At 45.2% G+C, this 22725-nt stretch overlaps 2 protein-coding genes across 15 annotated transcripts in view; both read right to left on the reverse strand.

Annotated features, from left to right (window-relative positions):
- Positions 1–446: 446 nt before the first annotated feature.
- HSF5 (heat shock transcription factor 5) lies at positions 447–20165 on the reverse strand. Its single transcript, XM_084822528.1, has 6 exons — positions 16649–20165; positions 9153–9524; positions 6172–6269; positions 4041–4571; positions 3299–3476; positions 447–2308 (listed from the first exon to the last, which is right to left on the reverse strand). The coding sequence occupies exons 1-6, from the start codon at positions 17307–17309 to the stop codon at positions 2238–2240; spliced, it is 1911 nt and encodes a 636-aa protein (XP_084678654.1). The 5' UTR covers positions 17310–20165; the 3' UTR covers positions 447–2237.
- Positions 20166–20450: 285 nt separating this feature from the next.
- MTMR4 (myotubularin related protein 4) overlaps positions 20451–22725 on the reverse strand; it is a 50785-nt gene continuing 48510 nt past the window's right edge. For all 14 annotated transcript variants that reach the window (XM_084822506.1, XM_084822502.1, XM_084822508.1 and 11 more), the window contains one exon: positions 20451–22585. In XM_084822506.1, coding sequence (XP_084678632.1) covers positions 22408–22585 — 178 coding nt within the window. In that variant the 3' untranslated portion in view covers positions 20451–22407. The remainder of the gene's footprint in view (positions 22586–22725) is intronic.

Below are 22725 nucleotides of genomic sequence, written 5' to 3' on the forward strand. Positions count from 1 at the left end.
TTTCAGGTCACGGTGATGTCAGAGACCTGGAATTTAACAATTATTCTCCTCTGACATCACTAGGTGGTGAGTAAAGCCATAGACCAGACGGGCAACTTCAAAGCAAGACTGCAAGTTGAAGTTGTAATTTAGGATGTGATGTAATTGCGCCAGGGACAGCACTCAGATTACTAGAAAGTCAAGTATTCTGTAACATACAGAACCCCATAACAAAATCCATACATTCAGTTCAGGTATGGAGGAAAACCACTTTTCCTTAAATAAGAGAAGGACATTTTTTTCAAAAACTTGCCAAGGTCCAAATATTCAGCCAACTTCATCCCTTGTGCAATTCTGGCAAGTTATTCCTCAGCAGGACGCATTTGTAATTTACTACTCAATTTAAAACCAAACTCTTGCCTCAAGTATTTCTGTTAACAAACTAGCAAAGCAAACTGGGTTTATTTGGAGTAGTCACTTTATTGCTTATCGATCAAATACATTTGGGCTAAAACTGTGGAAACACTGAGAAGGCTGGAGAGTTTTATTAATTTAATGCAATTCTATATGGATTTCTTTTGTGTGCATGTCCTCTGTTGCCGTCTTACAAATGCTCAAGAGTCAATAAAGTCAAATAATCATGCCTATAAATATGGCAGGAGATCCAGCTCCTTGGCCTCTTTTAGAAATGAGCTTCTAGACAGATGGAAAGATAATAAATACTACCATTTCCTAACTGAGCCTTAACACTGCCGGCCCATGTGAAAGCTCTTCCTTTATTGATTATTTAGAAAGGACCACTACAGATATTTTACTATAGTCCTATAGAGGTGTGACAAAGGATAAGTTTCCTTTGCAACTTTAATGTGGATCAGCGTTGGTCCTGGGGTCAGAGCCTGCTGCTAACCTATTTTGGGTCTGGACAACCATATAAACACAACTCTTACCACTCCATTTCAGCCCCAGAGACACTACTGGATTATTGTCTCTGATCATGGTGGCATTTTTCTCTCCACAAGTACTTGTTTTTTAAATAATACTGCACTTATAGATGGACAAATGGGGCCTCAGAAGACTGACTGGGAGGAATCTCAAAATATTCACAATATTTGGTAATCTAGGCAATGGCAGCTCTGAAGGAAATGATACAATGTTACTGTCCTGGGATCTCTGTCTGCTAAGAGGCTCCAGCAAAGTTTGCATATCTCACTTTGGTTCATCCTGCCATTCACAGGTCTGCTGAAAGATAACGAATGTTAACAAAGCTATAAGCTGCAGAAAGACTAGTGGGTTAACAGATCTATCTGTTGTCTCTGCTTTTTTCAAGTATTCCCTTATGCATTTTTCACAGTTGTATAAATCTGACTCTGAACATATGAGTGAACACGCTTGAAGCACATCTGCGCTGTGCTACATCATTCGCACGTATTCCAGTGCAATATATATCCTTACAACACAAATAAATATGAGTACGAAGACATGTCTCTTTAAAATCTATTGTCAATAAATACAATTATGCTGAACAAGTTAAAATAGCTTGTGAAGACATGTTTAAGCTAAGCAATATAGTAAAACAACAGATGCCTTAACATTTGTTATAAAATGCCTCTAGAATGAGGAAATTATTAAAACGCAAGAATGTTCCATTAACATAAAATATCCAGCAGCTTCTTCTCATTGGTGGGACAATACTTGCCATTGAAAAGGAACAAATGCAAGAAAGAAGTAAACTTCCTGAGTAATCACCTAGAAAATGAGATCATCTTTCCTAGGATGTCTTTCCTAGAATCAGTGACCCATTAGGACCTGAGATCTTGTGACCTCAAATGCCTTTGTGTTTGTTTGTTATGGTCCCTAAATGAATTGTGAACAGACCCACGGGGGCGGGAAATTGCTGGCTGCTGCTTGGAACACACTGTAGACATTCTAGTGCAAAACAAGAAATGATCTGCAGTTGGGACATCTCCCTGAGAATGTTAAGCTTTCCTGTTTACCAAGAGACCAGGTTTTCCACTTTCAAGTAATTTGGACAAATAAATGATCACATCAGGTGAAACTGACCAGTAAAATAATTTAAATCTACTAAAGAGGTATAGCAAAAACAATGGTAGGACTATTTACACGTGAAACAAAAATGAGCAGAGGAGAAGGTTTGGTTAATAACAAGGGAAAAGTCCCGCAAGTCCTCCTGGAGTGAACGCAGCGCTCTTCCCTGGCTGGCCCCTGCTCAGCATTTGCACATGTTTTGCACCAAGTTCTCACTCCCTTAATTCTTCTTCCTTTGGAAAATGCTCCTGCTTGCAAGCCACATCCACTAGCAGATGTAGATCTAGGAAGAATGGAAAGGGCAATTCAATATCTACTTCTGGGGGCATTAAGATGCAAATTATGTCTTAAGAGGCGGAAAGGAATGCTCAACCCTTCCCTTGCCAGTCACTTTCCCTCGAGACTCCCTTCCTCACATTTGCCTTTACTTCTGTGGGGTTCCAGACCCATGTTTGCCAGTTAAGTGTGGTTCCAGAGCACTGGTAGCAGTAACATTGGCTTGTTAGGGAGGTGAGTTCCGGGGAAAGATTAAGCTCTTCCTTCCCTGCCGTCCCTTGTCCAGTGCAAAGTACCCCTTCCGGGGGGCGCTTTGAAGAAGAGAAGGGGTGATCAGGTCTTCATTACACATAAGTGCTGTGTGATATGTAGTTTACCCCTCACTCCTAGCTCCAGAGCAATGTCCTTCATTTCATTTTCTTATTACCTTCAGGGCCAGCACAGATGTAGCTCTGTATGTCCCTTAATCATGGCTCCAGAGAGCAGAGCTAGTGCCAATGGGTGGAAATTGTGGGGAAGCAGATTTTGTCTAAACATTAAGAGAAACTTCCTCACAGTAAGAACAGTGGAACCATCTGTCTTAGGAGGTGGTGGGTTCTCCTTCACTGGAGATATATAAGCAGAGGCTGGATGGCCATCTGTCATTGAGATCCCTGCCAATTCTTTGATTCTACGAGTCTAGGCAGCAGAGGCTGGTTGCGCCGATGTCAGTGGGGTGGTGAATCTGCTCTGAGTTTCAGTCAGAACCAGTCAGAACTCTAAAGGAGCTATTCAAGGTCCACCTTTGACTATGGCTAGGTACTGGGACCAATTAGTGTTAACCATAGTACATTGCTATCCAGGATTTTTAACCTGCTATATACCCTCATTTCAGGGTCATTAACATTGGTGCCTGATGAACAAGTAGCTCCAGATAATCTAAGAAACTGAGGAAAGCCACATCCTACCTATGTATCCAATATAATCTCGACAGACTCTGAAAATCTGCCATTCTTACCAGGGGATTTGCCCTTCTGTGAACTGCTCCTTCTTTCTCTGCATTTGGTTTGGATGGATGAAATGGAATCTTTGGCACATTTGCTGAGAGGACCCACCTCCGAAATGAGGAATCCTATTTGCTCTGAAGACACAACTGTCTCTGATGGATTTGTCTGACACTTGATATTGGAATCCTCCTTAAAAAGAAAGCACACAAAAACATTCGTAAAATGTTTGTATAAAGGTCCTTTTGATAGCCCCTTGAAGATCTTACTCCAAAATAGATTATTTATTTATTACATTCACATCCTGTCCCTTCCTCCAAAGGAGCTCAGAGCATTGTACATTGTTTTTCCCAACCATCATTTTATCCCCTTAACAACCCTGTGAGTTAGATTTCTCTGAGAGGGAATGATTGACCCAAGGCTATCCAGTGAGAGCTTCATGGCTGACTGGGGATTTGAAGACAGATCTCCTTAGTCTGCTTCTGAATTCTAATCACTACGCCACACTGTCTCTCCCCATTATGTCTCTCAGCAAGACCCATACAGTGATCTAAATATTCAGTTAATACATGATGCACATCATGAAATATTTGGGACAATACAAATACTCTTCATAACTTTGGGAAGCAAGCACTTGACAGAGCCATAGATATGTTATTTTTATCCTAATTTAAATATCACCTAATCATAGAAGAACATTTAGGTGAGGTTATCATTGCAGAATATGCCTTAGCTGTGCATTGACTTAGCCCATACCTGTGGCTGACTGAATGGAAGTTCCTCCTGTACAAACATCATAGAAGACTGTGCTGAAGATTGATTCAGCTGTTCTTTCAGCTTTGCTTGTGTTTGCTGTGGGGCTGCAGGTTGCTGCACTATTTGTGCTGTGGTATTCTCCACAGGTTCGGTGGTATGAATAGTGTAGATAAACTCTGGAGACTGTGGCAAGGAGCATGCTATAGCTTGATCTGACTCTACCACAAAGGATGTAATATCTGAGCCCACAGGTGTCAGGGGTTCTAGATGGCTAGATTGACCTGAAGAAGGTGCATCACTGTTCCCTGAATTAACTAGCAGCTGCTGGCCTCGGCTGGGCTGTGAGGTTGGACAGTGGTTCTCCACTGGCTCTACTTTAACCATTTCCAGCTTGGGGGATGAATGCATTTCATCTACAATCTGGAAAACGGCCTCCAAGTTGACTTCTGTCTTCTTGTTTTCATCGGACGCGTTGCAGGACCAATTAGAAGGCAAAAATTCAACTGGGTATGAGGACTGCATTGGTGGATTCTGGTGAAGCAAATTATTATTATTATTATCATCATCATCATCATTATTATTATTATTATTATTAATTTTACTTATTTATTTCACAGAAGTATTTTTTTCAAAGCAAGTGAACCATCAGCCTGGCCCAGTCAGATATAATTCACCTGTTTGGAGGACAGAAGGGGACATGAAGCATCTCTAATGCCTTTTGGGTTTCCTGATGTTCATCAAAATCAGAAATGTTTTACCTGTTGATACCATAAACATGACCGTTTTCTTATAGACATACATGGAATGAAGTTGTAAAGCCTTGCTTTTCCCAGCAATGCCAAGTTTGTAATTTAAAAATACAACAGAGATTTATTTGTAATTTAAAAACTAGGCACTATTGAGTGAAGTTTTGCAAAAATCTAAATTTGACAACACTTATATCTATAGCATTATTATTATTATTATTACTACTACTACAAAGAATCAATACTGCATTAACAACTTTTTATAGTACAAAGTGGTGTCCTCCCCCACACGTTTCCCTAAAAGAAAGGCTGTAAATAAATAAAAGAGTAGAGGCTATTTTTTTTACTCTACATTTAATATTAGCAGTGCTCCAGTAGAGATTCCATGTGGCCAAGACTTTTTTTACTTTATTTTTTCAGAAAACTCATAAATGGAGAAATCCGAAAGTATGTGAATTATTTACATTGGGCTGGTTTGCATGATCAAAATAACTTTTCAATAGCCCATGGGTTATTGGAGGGTTGTTTCCCCCTCCAACAAGCCATGCGTCTCAGATTCAGAAGACATGACAACCTGCGCATGGGCAGTGATCATGGAAACCATGGCCAGCATGCGCTGCAATTTAAATAAGCCACCATGGCTTAAAGAAATGGTGGCTTATTCTGATTGTGCGAACCAGGTAGAATAAAACCTCAGCAGAAGTGACAAACACACTTTCAGATGACTGAAAGAGAAGTCTCCCTGATGACACGCATGCAATAGCAGTCTCAAGGAACTGAGGGAATAAGTAGGAACCTGCTAGGGGGACACACACACTGGGACAGCGGGGAATGGGTTTCTGCCAAAATTCCTCAGCTATAGAAGCTTCCCAAATCAAGGCTCTGCACAGGCACAGAGCCCATATGTGTGATGCACAGAGACCATGAAGAAGAGGAACCATTTCTTTAAAGTTTCAAATAAGTTAACATTTTACAATGTTTTTGTAACAAAGAAAATATTCCTAGAAACTTTTAGCATGTATATAATTCTATAACTGTCATATAGGAGAAACAGATGTTAACCCTTCCACTTATTTTTCCATTTTGCAAGTAGGTAGCTTCTAATCATTGGCATATAGTTGAAGTAACTTGACAGGAGTAAAACATATACCTCAACAGACAAATGGGTCGGGATCCAAAGAAACATTCAGCTTGATTTGCATTCCCAAGGGGGCTTTGGTCTTGTGTTTCTCAAACAGTAATTGCCCTATCCCATATGGCAAGCCACTTTTGAAATGGAGGAGAGTTTCACGAACAGGTTGCAATATGGCATGTCAGAAGAAACAAAGTTACTTATCACATTGGGCATGCCTAGAGTGGCCCATTGGGCTTACTTGTGGACTCACCTGAAAATAACTGCAGTGTGTATAGGTTGAAGCTGTAGGACTCCCACAACCACTTAGGGGGTCCATATGGGTAGGTGGAGAACAACACTGTAACACAGCTGGAAATAAATAAATAAATAAATAAATAAATAAAGAAAGAAAGAAAGAAAGAAAAATGCAAACAGTAAAGAGTCTTCCCAGAGATTAAAAAAAAAGTTTATCAATTGTATCTTTAATATGCACTGTTGTTCTGCTAGCTTCAAGCTAGCAACAGTAATGCAATATTCTTATATTCTATTTGCACATTATGGAGCAGAAGAGGCCCTACTTAAACAAAATTACAGGGAGGTGTGCCTCTCTTCTTGGAAGAGGAGAAAGACACAGCCTGCAGTGACCTAAATAAGAAGTAAAAGTGTAAGTACAATGGCAGGACACTCTTGCCAGAGAAGGGGGTAGCCTTGGTGAAGTTTGCTACTATTTTAATGTTGAAAACAAGCACTCCCTTGCTTCAGTGGTATATGGCCTTGCTAACTCGAGTATGGTATTACTCGACTTAGGGCTAGTTTGCACATCACAAAATGATGCCCCACAGGGCAGATCTCTCTGTCCCAACTTGGACCCATTATGGCACCTGAAACCCCCTTCCTAAGTTGGACCACATCACCTGGCCTAGTGGGAAAGCTGCTTTTGAGTGAGGAAACCACAAGAAGAGAAGGCTGCACACCTGCTGCTCTTCTTAGGATGTCTCCAAACAGGCTGCAGCAGAGGGATGTGTACGGCAGGTTGTTCTGCATGCATTGCTACTGTCAGTGGATGGATGGTCTATCCAAAGCCCAGCAGCCTTTTCTGAGCCCACAAGAGCTGATCTGTGCATGCAAACCTTTCCCCATTGTTAGGCCCAATTTATACACGCAGGATTGAAGCCAAGAGCTAGTAACATTGTCAAGTTCATGCTTTGTTTCTCTGCTCAGTATGAAGTACCATGCTGTATATGTGCAAAATCGCTCATATCATGCACCCTGTATATATCAGGTCTCATTGTGCTCTGCATATTTCTCCTCTGAATCTGGCTGTGTTCTGTTGTGGTAGGATCAGAAAATACACCCAGGCATAAAGCTCAATGGACGTTTCCCCCCCTGCTGGGAAAGTAGCACCAGCACAGGGTTCCCAGTCTGTATACCAGAAAGTAATTGTGGCAAGCTGAAAATACGCTCACATCCAAGAAAATCGCTTAACTGGTTTGTAGAGTTAGCTGAACAGGAACCATATACTACCTCTTTATGGTCACCAGCTTCTTTAATATCTAAGTTCATTTCTTTCTGGAATTTATAGTATTAGCAAAATGCATGATGGACTTGATGGAGACTACTTTCTATAGGAAAAAAAATGCCCAGGAAAGGAGTTTTCTTGTTTCTTTAAAAAACAGTAATTTGTTCTAGTATGCAAACTGTTATATCTAGCCTCATAAGACTAGGCATGCTGCATCCACCAACTACTTTACAAAACCAATTTGTAAAAACAATTAGAAGCAACATTTGAAATACTAACATTAAAAAAACTGAAGACATCATCAGTTTTAACATTCAGAAAAATAATTGTGTTACATGCATCTTTTCTACTCTTTAAAATATATAATTCATTTATTTCAGAGGCTCTGGGTATAATCATATCTGCTGGGAAGGGTTCCAGCCCAACTGTAAGCATTTTTAACCATTTTAACCAGGTGTCTGTCTGTAACTTCAGTAGAAGAGCACCACTTTTGACACTGTGCTGATGCTTTGCCAGGTACAATCCTTCTGAAGGGTTTGTTTGCTAAGACAAAACCTCAAGGCTGCTTCACATATTATGAATTGAGTGGACACATGTGACTGATCTACACTGAATTCCTGCTAAAATTGCAATGTGTGAAATCTACACATGTTTAGATATGTGTGTTCATCATATACACTAGAAGGCACTGAAGAAGCCATGGGTCCCCACTGCAAGTTTCCATGGTAAACATGTTGTTGTTGTTTTTAAGACATATGTATGTGCTTCGGATGTTATAATTTCAGTGGGTACATAATAGAGGCCTGTGATGTGGACCCCTAAACACGAAACACATGAAGCAGCTCTTAAGTGTGATCCATTAGTCAAAACATTATCACTTTCTCATACAATTTAAAATAATTAAATGTTTGTCACATATCAGATCCAAAGCCACCTATTTAAGAACTAGTTGTGAGACTGCAGTAGTGCCCACTGATATTCTGTGTTGAAAGGAGCAGTATAAATTCCAGAACAGGGGCCACCCCAGTGGTAGCACACATACTTTGGATGCCACAGGTCCGAGGTTCAATCCCTGGCATCTCCAGTTAAAGGAACGCAGACTGTGGAGAGCCACCATCAGGCAGAGTAAACAATATTGGTCCGGAGGGACTTTTAGTCTTAAGGCTGCTTCCAGATGGATGGCTCCTAGCCCAGGAGTGGGGAACCTATGGCCCCCTGGATGCTGTTGGACTCTAATTCCCATTAACCCCAGCCAGCAGGGCCGATGGGAAAGGGTGATGGGACCTGAAGTCCAACAACATCCAGAGGTCAAGCAGTTCCCCATCCCTGCCCTAGCAGTACTAGTCATTGCTCCTCTGCTGTAAGGGAGAAGCAGAATTGCAATGGACTTTTTATGCTACTGGGGGCATAGTGCATATCGGGGGTACTGAGCCTTTTCTATGGGCACATCCCTTGAATGAGCAGAGCCAATTGCCTACTGCATCCCATGAGTCCTACACAGGGATAACCTGCATACACAAGTACAAATCTGTATTTGAGCTACTGCAGATCAGAGATGCTACCAGCCTACTGGTGGTGGTGAACCTTTTTGTTGTTGCTATTGTTAAACAACTGGGAGTCCAAAACCCCTGCTGAGGTACTGCAAAATCATCCAGTGATCTACCTTCTGTTCACCTTCACATTAAAGCACACTTTGTTTTTTCCTGAAATAAACTAATACTAGAACATGTTACCTGTTGGGTAGTAAGCTTGGGAGTACGGAGCTGAAGCTGCATAACTGGTATATTTCTGGGAAGATGTGGCCATTGTCTGTGGCCCTTGCTGAATGTGCACAGATGTAGCGCTGGGCTGCAGAGTATAAGTTACCTCTGTTGGAAACCTCTGGAGTACAGGAAAAGGAACCCCTTTGTCTGAAAAGGTTGATGTCTCCACCTGCCCTGGAAGCATCCCAAGGGAATTCTGCCATGTTCTGGGAGGAAGAGGAGTCCGATCTGAACCTTTTACTGGAAAAGTATTTTGGTTGTGAGATGATGGTGACAGGTAGGAGTATGGAGATAAACTGTCTCGCCGAAAAGACCGGTGAAACTGTCCTAAAGTCAGTGGTGCTGCACAGGGAGAGAGGGGGAGGGAGGGGAAAGAGAAATTCACTAGGTTCACTAGGTTATCAGTTATGGCAGGAGCCTTAAAGCCTGACATGTTGTATAATAACTTCTAAGCACATCTACTTGAAGATTAGTTATTAATCAAATTTCACAGCAAGCAATACTCAAGAAGTCCCTAGTTACGGGCTGTGGAGCGAAAATTATCCTCTTTGAGTCAGCAGATATATAGCCCTGGTCCATGATTTCCTTAAATGCCAGCCCTTCCTGCTTAGGGCATCAGATCATGCCCACAACATCACCACAGAGCTAAGAAAAGTTTAGTGTGGCACACAGCCTGAATTTCCAGTTCAGAAATCAAAGATGCCATTTGGATGGCAGGACCGTGATGCCAATAGACTGACCTTACCAAAACATCTCTGTGGTGCAAGCTGTCTTGACTGATATGCTCAAATTTGTACTACACTAGGACAGGGTCCCCTTGTATATTCATTCATGGACATATTTATTTCTGCGCTTCAAAAAACTTTCTCAGGGTGGTTTACAGCAAATAAACATACATAATTACCATCAATAATGCAATATATAAAAATTAAAAAGAATGAAAATGCAATCAAAGCAACAAATGAACAAATAAAAACAGATTAAAATTCATAATTAAAAGGTCTGAGAAAATAAAAAGGTCTTCACCTGGCACCAAAATGATACAGCACAGATCCCGCCCAAGAGATACTAGCCTGGTGCCTACATTGTAGTCTTTTCAGTGCCAGGTGAAGAGCTTTTTATTTTTCCAGACATTTAGGGTGCAACATCCTATGCATGTTGAGAGAGAGAAAAGGTCCCAGCATTCCTCCAGCCAGCCATGCTGGTCAGAGGAATGCTGGGAGTTGTAGGACTTTTTTCTGTCCTTCAGTTTTAAAAATTGCATTAGTGCAGCCCTCCTCCAGGTGCCCCTGCTAATTGAGGAAAGAAGGGTGGATGCTAAGAAAGGCTTTTCATTGATGGCACCAGCTTTGCAAAATGCCTGTCCCAGAGGGGCTCACATGGTGCCTATGGTGTGATCTTTTGGGTGCCAGGTGAAGTCTTTTTACAAATGTTCTCCCAGGCATTTTAAAAACTTTTTTTTAGTGCTTTTAGATCATAACACTTTTATTTTGCTGCTGGTTTTACTTTTGTGTGTTTTTACTCTTCGCTGCTGACGTATCTTGGGTTTTTTATGTGCAATTTTATTTGTTTTGCTGTTTCTATTTACGTTTTTAATGTATTGTACGCTGTTCAGAGAACTTGGGTTACTGGGCAGTTTAGAAGGGCAATAAATAAATAATAGGTTTATTTATTTATAATTATTATAAATTATAAATAAATAATTATTTATTTATAAATAATAACTATGGTGGTGGTGGAACACACTCGAAGGCCTCAAAATTATGACCTCAGTGTACAGTCAGCTCAGGCGGAAATAGTTGTTCCTTCAGGTATTCCAGTCCCAAGCTGTGAAGAGCTTTAAAGGTAGGTACTGGAACCATTCGTTGGGTCTGGAAATGCACAGGAGCCAGTGCAGCTGTCTAAACCCTGGCAGAATGTGTTCCTGACACTCTGTCCCAGTGTGCAGCCTCACAGATGTTTTTTTGAACAGTTTCCAAACCATCTTCGTAGGGAATCCCATGTGCAAAGCACTACAGGAACCTAATCATAGAATCATAGAATAGTAGGGTTGGAATGGGCCTACAAGGCCATCAAGTCCAACCCCCTGCTCAATGCAGGAATCCAAGTCAGAGCATCCCTGACAAATGGCTGTCCAGCCTCGTCTTGAAGGCCTCCAGTGTGGGAGAGCCCACCACCTCCCCAGGTCATTGGTTCCATTGTCAATCACATGCTGTAATCACATGCTGTAGGTTGGTGCACCACTAGGCCTGCTCCTGTGGACTCCAGATCTGGTCACGGTGACACATGCCCTAGGGCTTCTTCACATGGAGCTTTTATCCTGCTATTGAGATTGCTCACTCACCAAAGTTTGCAGGCCCTTTACATGACGCCATGTACCTCCAGGGAGTCTCCTGCACTAAATGGCCTTTATTCCATTTTTAAATAGATGGGAGATAATGACTATCAAATTACCCCGCTTGTGTTCTGCTTGGGTTCCCTCCATGAAAAAGGAAAAGCTGCAAGAAGAGGAGTTAGACCAAGGAAACATATGGAAGACTCAGATAAAGGGGAGGGGGAGGGGGAAAGGGAAGCACATGTAAAGGGAGTCTGTTGTGATCCTGCATTTAAAACGGAAGCAGAAAGCCCCGTTTTAAATGCAGGATTTGGGGCTGGTGTTGAGATGCTCCTAGTTACAGTATGGATAGTTACCATACCTTCTGCATGGAGCTGTCCATGAAGAGTGTTGGGAAACTATCTTTGGTCCAATTCTGACCTCCACTCTTTAAAGATTCAGATAAATTGGAATGAGTTCAGAGAATGTCAACAAAGATGATCAGGGGACTAGAAACTAAAGGCTCCTTCACACTGAGCTTTTATCCTGCAATTGAGAAGGCTCCTTCACGGAAGTTTGCAGGCTCTTTACATGACACCGTGATCATTCAAGGCGTCTCCTGCACTAAATGCCCTTTGTTCCGTTTTTAAATAGATCGCAGATAATGCGCCATCAAATGACCCCGTTGTGTTCCGCTTCAGTTCCCTCCGTGCAAAGAGGAAAAGCGGCAAGAAGAAGCGTGAGATCAATGAAAGATACTGGAAGACTCAGATGCAGGGAGAAGGAGGGGGAAGGGGGAGGGGGAAAGGAGGCACGTGGAAAAGGGAGTCGTCGTGATCCTGCATTTAAAACAGAAGCAGAAAGCCCCATTTTAAATGCAGGATTTCAGGCTGGTGTAGAGATGCCCTAAATTTTACAAGGAAAGTTTGAAGGAACTGGGTGTCCTTAGCCTTGAGAAGGGACGACTGAGCGGGGATATGATAGCACCTTTCAAGTCCCGAAAGGGTTGTCACACAGAAGAGGGCGGCAACCTGTTCTCTGTCATCCAAGACTGTAGGGCACGAAATAGTGGGCTTCAGTTACAGGAAGGCAGATTTCAGCTGAGCTTCAGGAAAATCTTCCTAACAGTCAGAGGAGTTAGACAATGGAATCAATTGCCTCAGGAGGTGGTGGGTTCTCGTCCCTGGAGGTATTCAAGCAGAGATTGGACAGCCGTCAGGGATGCTTGGAACTGGATTCCTACACTGAGCAGGGGGTTGAACTTGATGGCCTAAATGTCCCCCTTCCAACTGTAGGATGCTATGAAAGCAGCAGTTTAACGGGAAGGAGTGGTGGTGGTACTGGGAGCATGTGATTCTCTCACTGAAACAACTGCACTAGCTTCCAATTGGTTTCTGGGCCCAGTTCAGAGTACTGGAGATGTCCTTTAAAGACATTTATGGTTTGGAACCAGGATATCTGAAGGACGATTTTCCCTATACAAACCTGCCTGCCTGCCTGAATGAGATCGACCAATGCCCTCCTGTGTAATCCAGTGTTCTCAAAAGAATGCTTAGTTGGGAGCAGGGAGGGAGCTTTTTCAGCAGCTACGCTCTGGAACTCCCACCTGAAGGAGGTTGGTTTTGACTTCCCATCAGATGGTTAAAGCCTTCCTTTTCAGTAAAGCTTTTGGGCCCTGGCTGGCTGTTCTTTCATTGAATTGTTTTAACTTGCTAGAGTTGTCTGGTTAAATTATTTTTAATGGCTATTTGTACTCATTATATTTTATGCTGCTGTTTTTTCCTTCTTTCATGCTTCACTATGATTTTGCAGTTGTTAAAAATAGTTTTAATTTATTGTTAGCCACCTTGAGCTCAACTGAGGAAAGGTGGGGTATGTTTAAATAAATAAATAAATAAATAAATATGTTGTGGGAGGCGTATGAAAAAAAGACCCTGCCATACTGGGTCAGACTGTGTGAGGATGCAGGACTTCTTTCCTCTGCGTGCATTTCTGTGCAGGAGACCTTCATGCATAAAGAATAAAAAAAAGGCATGGGTCTATTCTTTCACATGTACATTTGCTGGATTCCTGCTATGATGTCACACATCAAATATAGACACCTCTCTTATGGAAGGGATGGGCTCTTCCAGATGTTGTTGGACTGCAACTCCCATCAGCCCCAGCCAGCACAACCAATGAAGGATGATAGGAGTTGCAGTCCAACAACTTCTGGAGGGCTACACATTCCCCATCCCTTTATTATGGTATAAGTGACATTTGTGTAGGAACATTGTTTTGTCTGAAAAGTCCCTGACTATAGGATGCCATGAAAAAAGCAGAGCAAACGCTCTTCTAAATTGAGGCTGGGCCTTTCTCCCCACACCGTGACTAGTTTACTGACTGTTTCCAGCCATTTTGGAGATTCACTACCCAGACTGAGGTGGTGGTGGTAGATATGAACTGAAAATTGTGTATCCTGTTAAAAATGGAGGGGTGCAAATGCCTCCTCCAGTGCTCATCATATTTCCTTTTGTTTCAGTTTAACTTGGTGGCAACTATCAGGTGCACATTCTGCACTTGGAACTGAGAACCTGAGCACCAAATACTGTGCACAATTTGTGCGCCCTATGGGAGAGATGAGCGAGAGAAGCCTGGGCCTGCTGGGAACATTGCTTAGTTGTTGGGGGCTACAAAAATAATAAATATTGATTATTATTACTAGGACAGTGAGGAGCCTACTAGAGGAGGAAGGGTGGGACAATGAATGACTGGGGTGAGAAACAGTCCGATTTATTTCTCGAGACACATTTGTCCATGTGGGAGAGCTGGTGCTTCTTTACAGAGGCACACTTTCTCTTAAAAAAAAAAAAAACAAATGCCAGAGAAAACTGGTGATAGGAGACAGCATGAGATGCAAACTGTACCAGCAATTTGTGCTATGTTGTGACAAATTGTGCAAAAAAGATGGAGCAAATTATGCATATCTACGCAGCTAAATTCAACCTGTTTAACCCACTCTTGCTCCTCAAGGACTCTTGTAAAGTGTGGTACTGTGATTTCAGACTCTTCACAGAACTACAGTTCCCAGAGTCCTTTGAGGGAAACAAGGAAGTTGAAATGTACAGTGCACTGTAGATATATTTTATGTTCAGTGATTGGAAGGACAGCACCAAGAAAGGACAATTACTTTGGGCTACTTAGTTATGGAACACGCGACAGGGGAGTGGAGGCATGTAAATAAAGAGGGGTGACTCCTGCCCTTCATGGGATGAGTCTCTTTAGCTGCGGCACTGCAGAGTTCAACTTTGCAGAATGGGAGGAGGGAGATAGGGCGCACACACCCAGCTTCAGCTATCTTTTAGCAGTCTGGAATATAGTTCTTGGCAAGCAGGTTGGCTTCAGAACTTTTTCTCCTGCCATTCAATAATTGCTTATGGATGCAGTGAGGATTCAAACTTGTGAATTTTTGTGATTATAGATAGGTTGTGGTTATTTGGGGTTAATTTGAAGCAAAAGGATATTTTGGGGTATGTTGTAAATGAAAGGAATGCCTAGTTCTGAAAATATTTTCTTGAAAAAGAGGCTATGCCAATTTCAGTACGACCTACTTTCAACCCTCAGCTAACAAACTGGGGAGGGAAGTGGGGGGAGAGCATGTGGGTGAGAATGTTATGTCCACATGTGATACCAGAGTGCTTTCAACTTTCTCCACAAACACTGAAAAGGTGTCGTGTGTGGTGGTCACAGGGGACCAAATCTGAATGCCAGAACAGTAATGGAAGATACTGGGAGCGCACATGGGCATGCGTATTTCGCATTAGCCACTGAGTAACCACAATCACTGCACACACATCTCACCCTCAATATCTGGAATTAGAGAGCGAGGCTGCCATGCACATTTGAGCCAGGATATTTGTGTGTCTCTAGAAAGGGGCAGAAACCTGCATTGATAAGTTAAAACCTTGAAGACATAATAATTGTATAATGGCAGAAGCTTTTGTGGACTACAGGTCACTTTGCCAGATGCATGAGTGGTTATCCTGAGTTGTTTATTTTATTTAAAATATTTCTTGGCTGCCTTTCAGGGCAGAAGCCCTCCCAAGGCAGCTTACAGCAATAAAATACATAAAAATAAAATACACGCACAAGTAGTTGGAGGAGGGGAGAGTTGTAAACAGTGAGATCAGAGGGAACTGAAGTGCAGAAAGTACAGTGATAATTACCTTATTTCCTGTGGGCATTCACAAAAAACAAAACCAATAAGGTAATATAAATAAGGCAATTATCACTGTTTTATACTTTCTGCATTTCAGTTCTGATCTCACTATTTACGATTCTCTCTTCCTCCCGTCTCTCCAGTGTGTGTGTACACGCACATGGAACTCAGGATAACCCTTCTTGCAATTGATGAAGTGTGCTCTAGTCCACCAAGCGTAATGGCATAATAAATGTTTAAGCCTTTAAGGTCCACATGACCTTGGACATTTCTGCTGCAGCAGATTAACAGCTGCCACCTCTCTGGCTTTTCTGCGTGTGCTGTTATTCCAATTCCAAATTAATAAATGTGTTAGTTTTGAAGATGTCACAAGACCCTTTGTCATTTCTGCTGCAACAGACTGACACAGCTGTGACCCCTCTGGAAGTGGTGAAGTTACTGACTCTTGTGGACTATGAGGGGCGACGGAAAACCTAATGCCTTTCCCCAACCGTGTGCCTTCCAGGTGTGTTGGATGGCAACTCCCATCATGCCCACAGTGGGCATGACGGGAGTTGCAGTCAACACATCTGGAGGGCATACAGTTGGGGAAGGCTGAGCTAAGCCAAGGGTGGGCAGAAATACTCTCCCCCCAGATGTTTTGGACTTCAGCTCCCAGCATTCCTGGCCCTTGGCCACACTGGCAGGGGCTTCTGGGGGTTGAAGTCCAAAACACTCGGAGCTAGGGAGCTGTGCCTCCTCGCTGGCAGTGGCTCTCCGCTGCCTCCGCTCAGAACAGAGCTTCTGAGTGTGAATACCAGCCAGGGAGGTTGCAGGTACTCAAGAGGCACGCTCCACTCTACACATGCTCGAGAGGGGCCCTGCACTCCGCACACGCTCAGCGGCCTCCTTTCGCTGCATGACGGGCGAGGAGGAGGAGGAGCTGGCGGCGATGGCTGCGCCCTCCTCTCTCACCGGGCTTGCTGCTGTCGTTGCTCTTGGCGGCGGCCTGCCCCGCAGGGCTGGCGTGCTGCTGGTGCTGGGCCAGCAGGGCCTCTCCGCCGTGCAGGGAGGTGCTGAGCAGGCGCTGGAAGCGGTTGGGCGGCCGGCTGGTGACCTCGAGGCCGGCTGCCAGCTTGGCCTTGTTGGCGCTGGTCAGGCGCTTGAGGTGCACCAGCAGGTCGGGCCGGTCGCGGCGGAAGTGCGGGCTGTGGAAGTGGTGCAGGGGCCCGCCGGGGGCCGAGCCCGAGCCCGAGGCGGCGCCGGCCGGGCCGGACGGCGCGCCGCCGCCGGGCGGGCCCAGCACCACCTTGCGGAAGCCGTACAGGTTGAGCTGCCGGATGAAGCTGGTGAAGTTGGTGGTCTTGAAGAGCTCGGGCGCCGCGGGCGGCGAGGCGGCCGGGGGCGCCGAGGGCGCGGCGGCGGCGCCCCCGTCGCCGCCCGGGCCGCCGCCCGCCGCCGCCGCCGCGCCGGCGCCCAGCAGCTCGGCCTCGAAGAGCGGCTGGTCGATGAGCAGGCCCTCGCCGCGGGCGTCCCAGCGGATGGAGCGGAAGCGCGGGCTGTTCACCAGGCGCCACAGCTTGGCCGGGAAGTTGTTGGGGTTGATGGGCGCCGCCGAGAGCAGCGGGTCCTCCATCGGGGGCGGCGGGGGCCGCGGCCGGGCGCCGGGGTTCTTCGTCGCCGCGCGCGGGGCCGCCGAGCCCCCTCCCGCCCTCAGGCCCCAACGGACGGCGCGCGGCCGGGCCGCCCTTCCAACGGGCGCCGCCGTCAATCATCGCCGCCGCCCGGCCGGCCGGCCGCCGCGCCCGCGCGCCCGGCCTCTCCCGCCAAAAGGCGGCCGCCCCCGCTCGTGGCGGGGGGGGGGGCGCCTTCGGACGGAGCCAGCCGGGCAACGAAATCGCCTCGCGGCTCCCCCGCGCAAGGCCTGGCGCCCCGCGACGCGGGGAGAAGTGCTGCGAGGGGCGCGGAGACCCCCCCCCGCGGGGGGAAGCGGCTAAAATAAGGACAAGCGGAATGGCCCCCCAGGCCGCCGCCCCCGGGCTCCCTTTACATGGCGGGGGAAGAGCAGGGCGACTGAAATGAAGAGAATTCGCTCACTGCCCCCCCCCCAGGCCACCCAGTTCAGGGCGAAAGAAAGGCAGCGTTTAAAAATAACAATGGAAAGGGGGGCCTCTCGTTTAATGTTGAACGTGTTATTGAAAACCCACAGAACTTCCTCAGCTTCCCATGTTCAATGAATAGCAAAACGTTTTTAAAAAATCAGATCACTGCCGTAATTGAATATGGTGGTTGACATAGGAACATGAAACACACACACACACGTGTGTGCGGATAGACAGCGTCATGCATGTAGGAACAGAAGTCTCTTTCCTCCTCAGTGCAGTGATGAGCCCAGCCTGACATGCTGAGAATTTGAGAAGCTTCTTCCCCCGCTTTTAGAATCACTCGCATTTATGGCCAGTCCTAACATAAAAATCAGTAAAATTGCCATACATACATAAAATAAACAGTCCCATTCCCACACTCTTCGGAGGGCCTACAATACATGATTAAGAGAGTTGCTCCTAGCCAGTGCCCGGCTGAGCAGCTTGTCTTGCAGATGCTGCTGCTGATTGGGCTTTGTAATCGAAAGAGGGCTGCGTATGTTCATTACCACTGACGTATGCAAGTATTTGCATGTACTAAACATACCCCTGCACATGTACAGAGGACCTTTTTTCTAACCAATCAACACCTGTCCCCACATTCTTAGAATTGCCATAATTTATAAAAGTGCCCAAGGTTCACTAGGTGCTATACATGAATTCCAACAGCACAAGAGGCAACTCTACACATGGACATCACCAGATGGTCAATATCGAAATCAGATTGATTATGTCCTTTGCAGCCAAAGATGGAGAAGCCAGTAAAAACAAGACCTGGAGCTGACTGTGGCTCAGATCATGGGCTTCTTGTTGCAAAATTTCAGCTTAAATTGAAACACATAGGGAAAACCACTAAACCGTTCAGGTATGACCTAAATCATATCCCTTATGAATATACAGTGGAGGTGAGGAATAGATTTCAGGGATTAGACCTGATAGACAGAGTGTCTGAGGAACTACGGACGGAGGTCCGTAACCTTGTTCAGGAGGCAGCAACTCAATCCATCCAAATAAAAAGAAATGCGAGAAAGCAAAGTGGCCGTCTGATGAGGCTTTACAAGTAGCTGAGGAAAGAAGGGAAGCGAAAAGCAAGGGAGAAAGGGGAAGATATACCCAACTGAATGCAGAGTTCCAGAGAATAGCAAGGAGAGACAAGAAGGCCTTCTTAAATGAACAATGCAAAGAAATCGAGGAAAACAACAGAATGGGAAAGACTAGCAATCTCTTCAAGAAAATCGGAGATCTCAAGGGAACGTTTTGTGCAAAGACAGGCAAGATAAAGGACAAAGAAGGCAGGGACCTAACAGAAGCAGATGAGATTAAGAAGAGGTGGAAAGAATACACAGAAGAAGTATACAGGAAAGATCTTAATGTCCCTGATAGCCATGATAGTGCGGTCACTGAACTTGAGCTGGACATCCTAGAGAGTGAAGTCAAGTGGGCCTTAGGAAGCATTACTAACAACAAAGCTAGCGGAGATGACACTAAAAGATGATGCTGTTAAAGTGCTGCACTCAATATGCCAACAAATTTGGAACACTCAACAGTGGCCACCAGACTGGAAAAGGTCTTTGCTACCACAGCATGTAGTGATGGCCACCAATTTGGATGGCTTTAAAAGGGTGATACGACAAATTCCTGGAGGAAAAGGCTATCAATGACTACTAGGCTGAGGGCTATGTGCTGCCTCCAGTACCAGAGGCAGTGAGCCTACGCACACCAGTTGCTGGGGAACATGGGCAGGAGGGTGCTGTTGCGCTCGTGTCCTGCTTGTGGGTTCCTGGTCGACAGCTGGTTGGCCACTGTGCAAACAGAATGCTGGACTAGACGAGCCCTTGGTCTGATTCAGCAGGGCTCTTATGTTTGTATGCAGAGGGATGGAGGAGAAGGAAGAGTGGAGAGGATGGAAAGCAGCAGGGTCAGGGATGAGAGTCTGGGCATAAGGATGTCCTAATTGACCCTAGGAAAAAGGACACAACCAATTGTTGCCACACAATATACATTTGGAGCTACAGACTGCTGAGAATGGCATGGTGTGCAGGACACTGAAGTTGAACTGAAAGCATATTCTCTTCCTGCCTCCATTTTACACACACCACCATGTTCCTCTCCTCCCTCTATTGAGAACACCCAGCCTGGGCTATTGCCATCTGGTCGCCCAAGCTTCTTTCTGCTGCTTAAAAGCCGTGATGGAGAGGAAGAGACAGCAGCTGTGTGTGCGTGTGTGTGTTACACTTCCATCTGTTACCCAGCAAAGGAGAAGCTTCCCCTACTCTCCAGTTAAATTTCACCTGAGGCCAAGATTTCCTGGTGGCTATTTCTGGGGAGTGGGATGATGGGTGAAGAAGGGTACCAGACGACAGTAACATTTGCAGGAGACAGTGAGAGGAAACAAACATAATGTACTACTGTTGTAATGGTTTTATGTAAACCACATTTTGAGTCTTGCCTGAAAATTGGGTTTTCAAGCTTCTCCACCACCAACCCTCTTTTCATAAGCAATTTTTTTGTGCCTGGAAGGAACAGAGCAGCCCTGGGTTACAACCCTCAAGGGAAAGCACGGTCGCAATGAACAGCTAATGGAGGAGAAAGACCATTCAGTCAAGACTAAATAACAAGGCCCAACAAAGCAGCACTAATATAGAGATTTTATTCGACTGTATTGAATTTCTTACAGCACATTGTTTGTCACAAAGCTATTGATCTGATTTTGGAGTTGGATTTTTATTTATTTTTTTTGCCTGAAGACAGTGACACAAATTCATGAGAGCTGAAAGCAGTTCTGATTAACCATGGCTGACTTGAAGGCCCAGCGCACTCTCTTCATTTTCATATTTTTGTTTTAGTTTTACATCTGTGCAAATGAGCTGAAAATGGAACCCAATCTGAACGCTCCCCTCCTACTTACATCATTTTGTACAGGCAATGTTCAGAGTATGGCAAAATCAGAGATCCCAATCTTTTACCACTATGAGGTTTTTGCTCCCTGAAAGAGGCCATAGGGCAATTCAAGGAGATCCTATGTTGGGGGAAATGCTGGCTTTTAGGCTTATGACCAAAAAGCAGGCTGAAATGTGGAAGGTAACAACAACGTGGCAGACAGAACCACTAATTCCGCTGAAAGTTTTAAAAAGCAACCGGGAATGGACCGCTGGCAAGAATTCAATCTGGTTGTGGAGAGGGGTAGTATTTTCAAGTTCTTGAGACAAGAGGTCTTGGCACACCCTTCCTATGTGGAGTGTATGAGGGCTCTTGGATTTGGCCGGAACCTCTCATAATCTTGTTCATTCTGTAGTCCCCTCTACAGGTGTATACTTCAGGATAACATGGTTATGAACACCGGTCATGAAGAATTTCAGCAGCATCTCACTCCTTCCACACCCAAGGTTTTGGTGCTTGTTTGAATGGAAGTGAAAGTATTAGGACAAGGTAATTGCTACAGTTGCCACAGTGGACCAACTATAAATCAGGAGAGCCATTTCCAAGGGGAGTTTTATTTGATGTCAGAATGAACTGGGAAGCATTCTTGCAATGATGATGATAATCACGGTCTGTATTGTCCCTTGAACCTTCCTGAACAGGAACAGGGGAAAGAATCTCTGTTTGCCAGTGTTCTCTTTCTCCCATTTATGAAATTGGCATCCCCCCATTTCATTCTCCAGACTACAGTTTTAAGTGCAGAGAAATAACATTAGCAGCATTTTGGACTGAAACCCTCAAGCACACTAAACAGCACATTCCAGGAGGTAAAGAAAACCCACATAGCCTGCCCACAAGGCACCAGGTTTTCAGGATAAAGAGCAACCAGAAACAGGGAGACACAAGTGCAGTATACGGGAAGGGAATACACACTGTGGCATGGATCAAGGGAGGCTCAAAGTGTCTGTCCTGTGAAGACATCAGTTGGGAACTGGCTGCCCAGTATCCCCAGCAGACAGCAAGTGCAGCAAGCCAAACTTACCTCTGTTTTCCACACACAACAGCCCAGCTGCCAGGACAAAGAGTCTGTTCCCTGAAGGAACATGGGGAAGGCGCAGAGGTAGACTCTGCTCGATAAGGGAGTCCCCGCTCCTGCTACTAGTGCTGGCCTCAAGCCATCCTGGGAAGTGGCTGGCAAGCCAAACACAACTGAAGCATGACCGACACAGCCAGAGCACGCTCCTGCAGACGTACCGCTCTGGGCCTGCTTTCTTCTTTCTTGCACAATTCAACCTGCCTGCCTTTGCAAGGTGGGGGAGGAGAGGGTCTGATTCTGACCATGCCTGTCTATCACTTTTCGGAACAAAGCAATTATCTGCACTGCATCGCTCGCCAACCCTCTGAAGAAAGACACAGTAGTCTCCAATTTAGCCTCAGGTCTTCAGGCCATAAACAGTATCATAAAGCGGGCCATATCACAGTCTTTAATCCAATTTCCTCATCTCCAATACACGGGGCACCAAGTGGGAGGGGAATTGCCGACAGCGCGTACAAGGCTTGGTGATCAAGTGCTGTGCTACCGACCTCCTCAGCTGCAGCAGAGGCAGCCCTGTCCTTCCAGTCTGCAAGGTGAAAAAAGGCCAGGCTCCAACAGGTTCCCTCTGCTGGCATTCAGCTAGAAGCTGTGGCAATGGGCTTCTTCAGATGTTGGCTCATAAGTTCCCTGGCACGGGAGACCTGGATGTGATCGTAGCAGGAGTTGCAGACGAGGACCGGATCATAGAGCTGCTGATCGGGAATGGGCAGCTTCAGGTGGCAGCAGCCAGCACAGAACACATTCCCACAATTCCTGGGCAAGGGATAAAGAACACACAAGGACAACAGTGACACTGGGGCCAAAATGGGTTGGCATGTGGAGGATCTTGTCTTAAGGGAGGGTCTGAACTGAGTCAGTGCTTCCAGGAGCTCCTAGCACATGGCTGAGGAACC

Source organism: Heloderma suspectum, chromosome 16 (genome assembly GCF_057233095.1).
Source record: "Heloderma suspectum isolate Gila_16-S chromosome 16, 16-S_ref, whole genome shotgun sequence".
In the NCBI taxonomy this organism is placed as follows: domain Eukaryota; kingdom Metazoa; phylum Chordata; class Lepidosauria; order Squamata; family Helodermatidae; genus Heloderma; species Heloderma suspectum.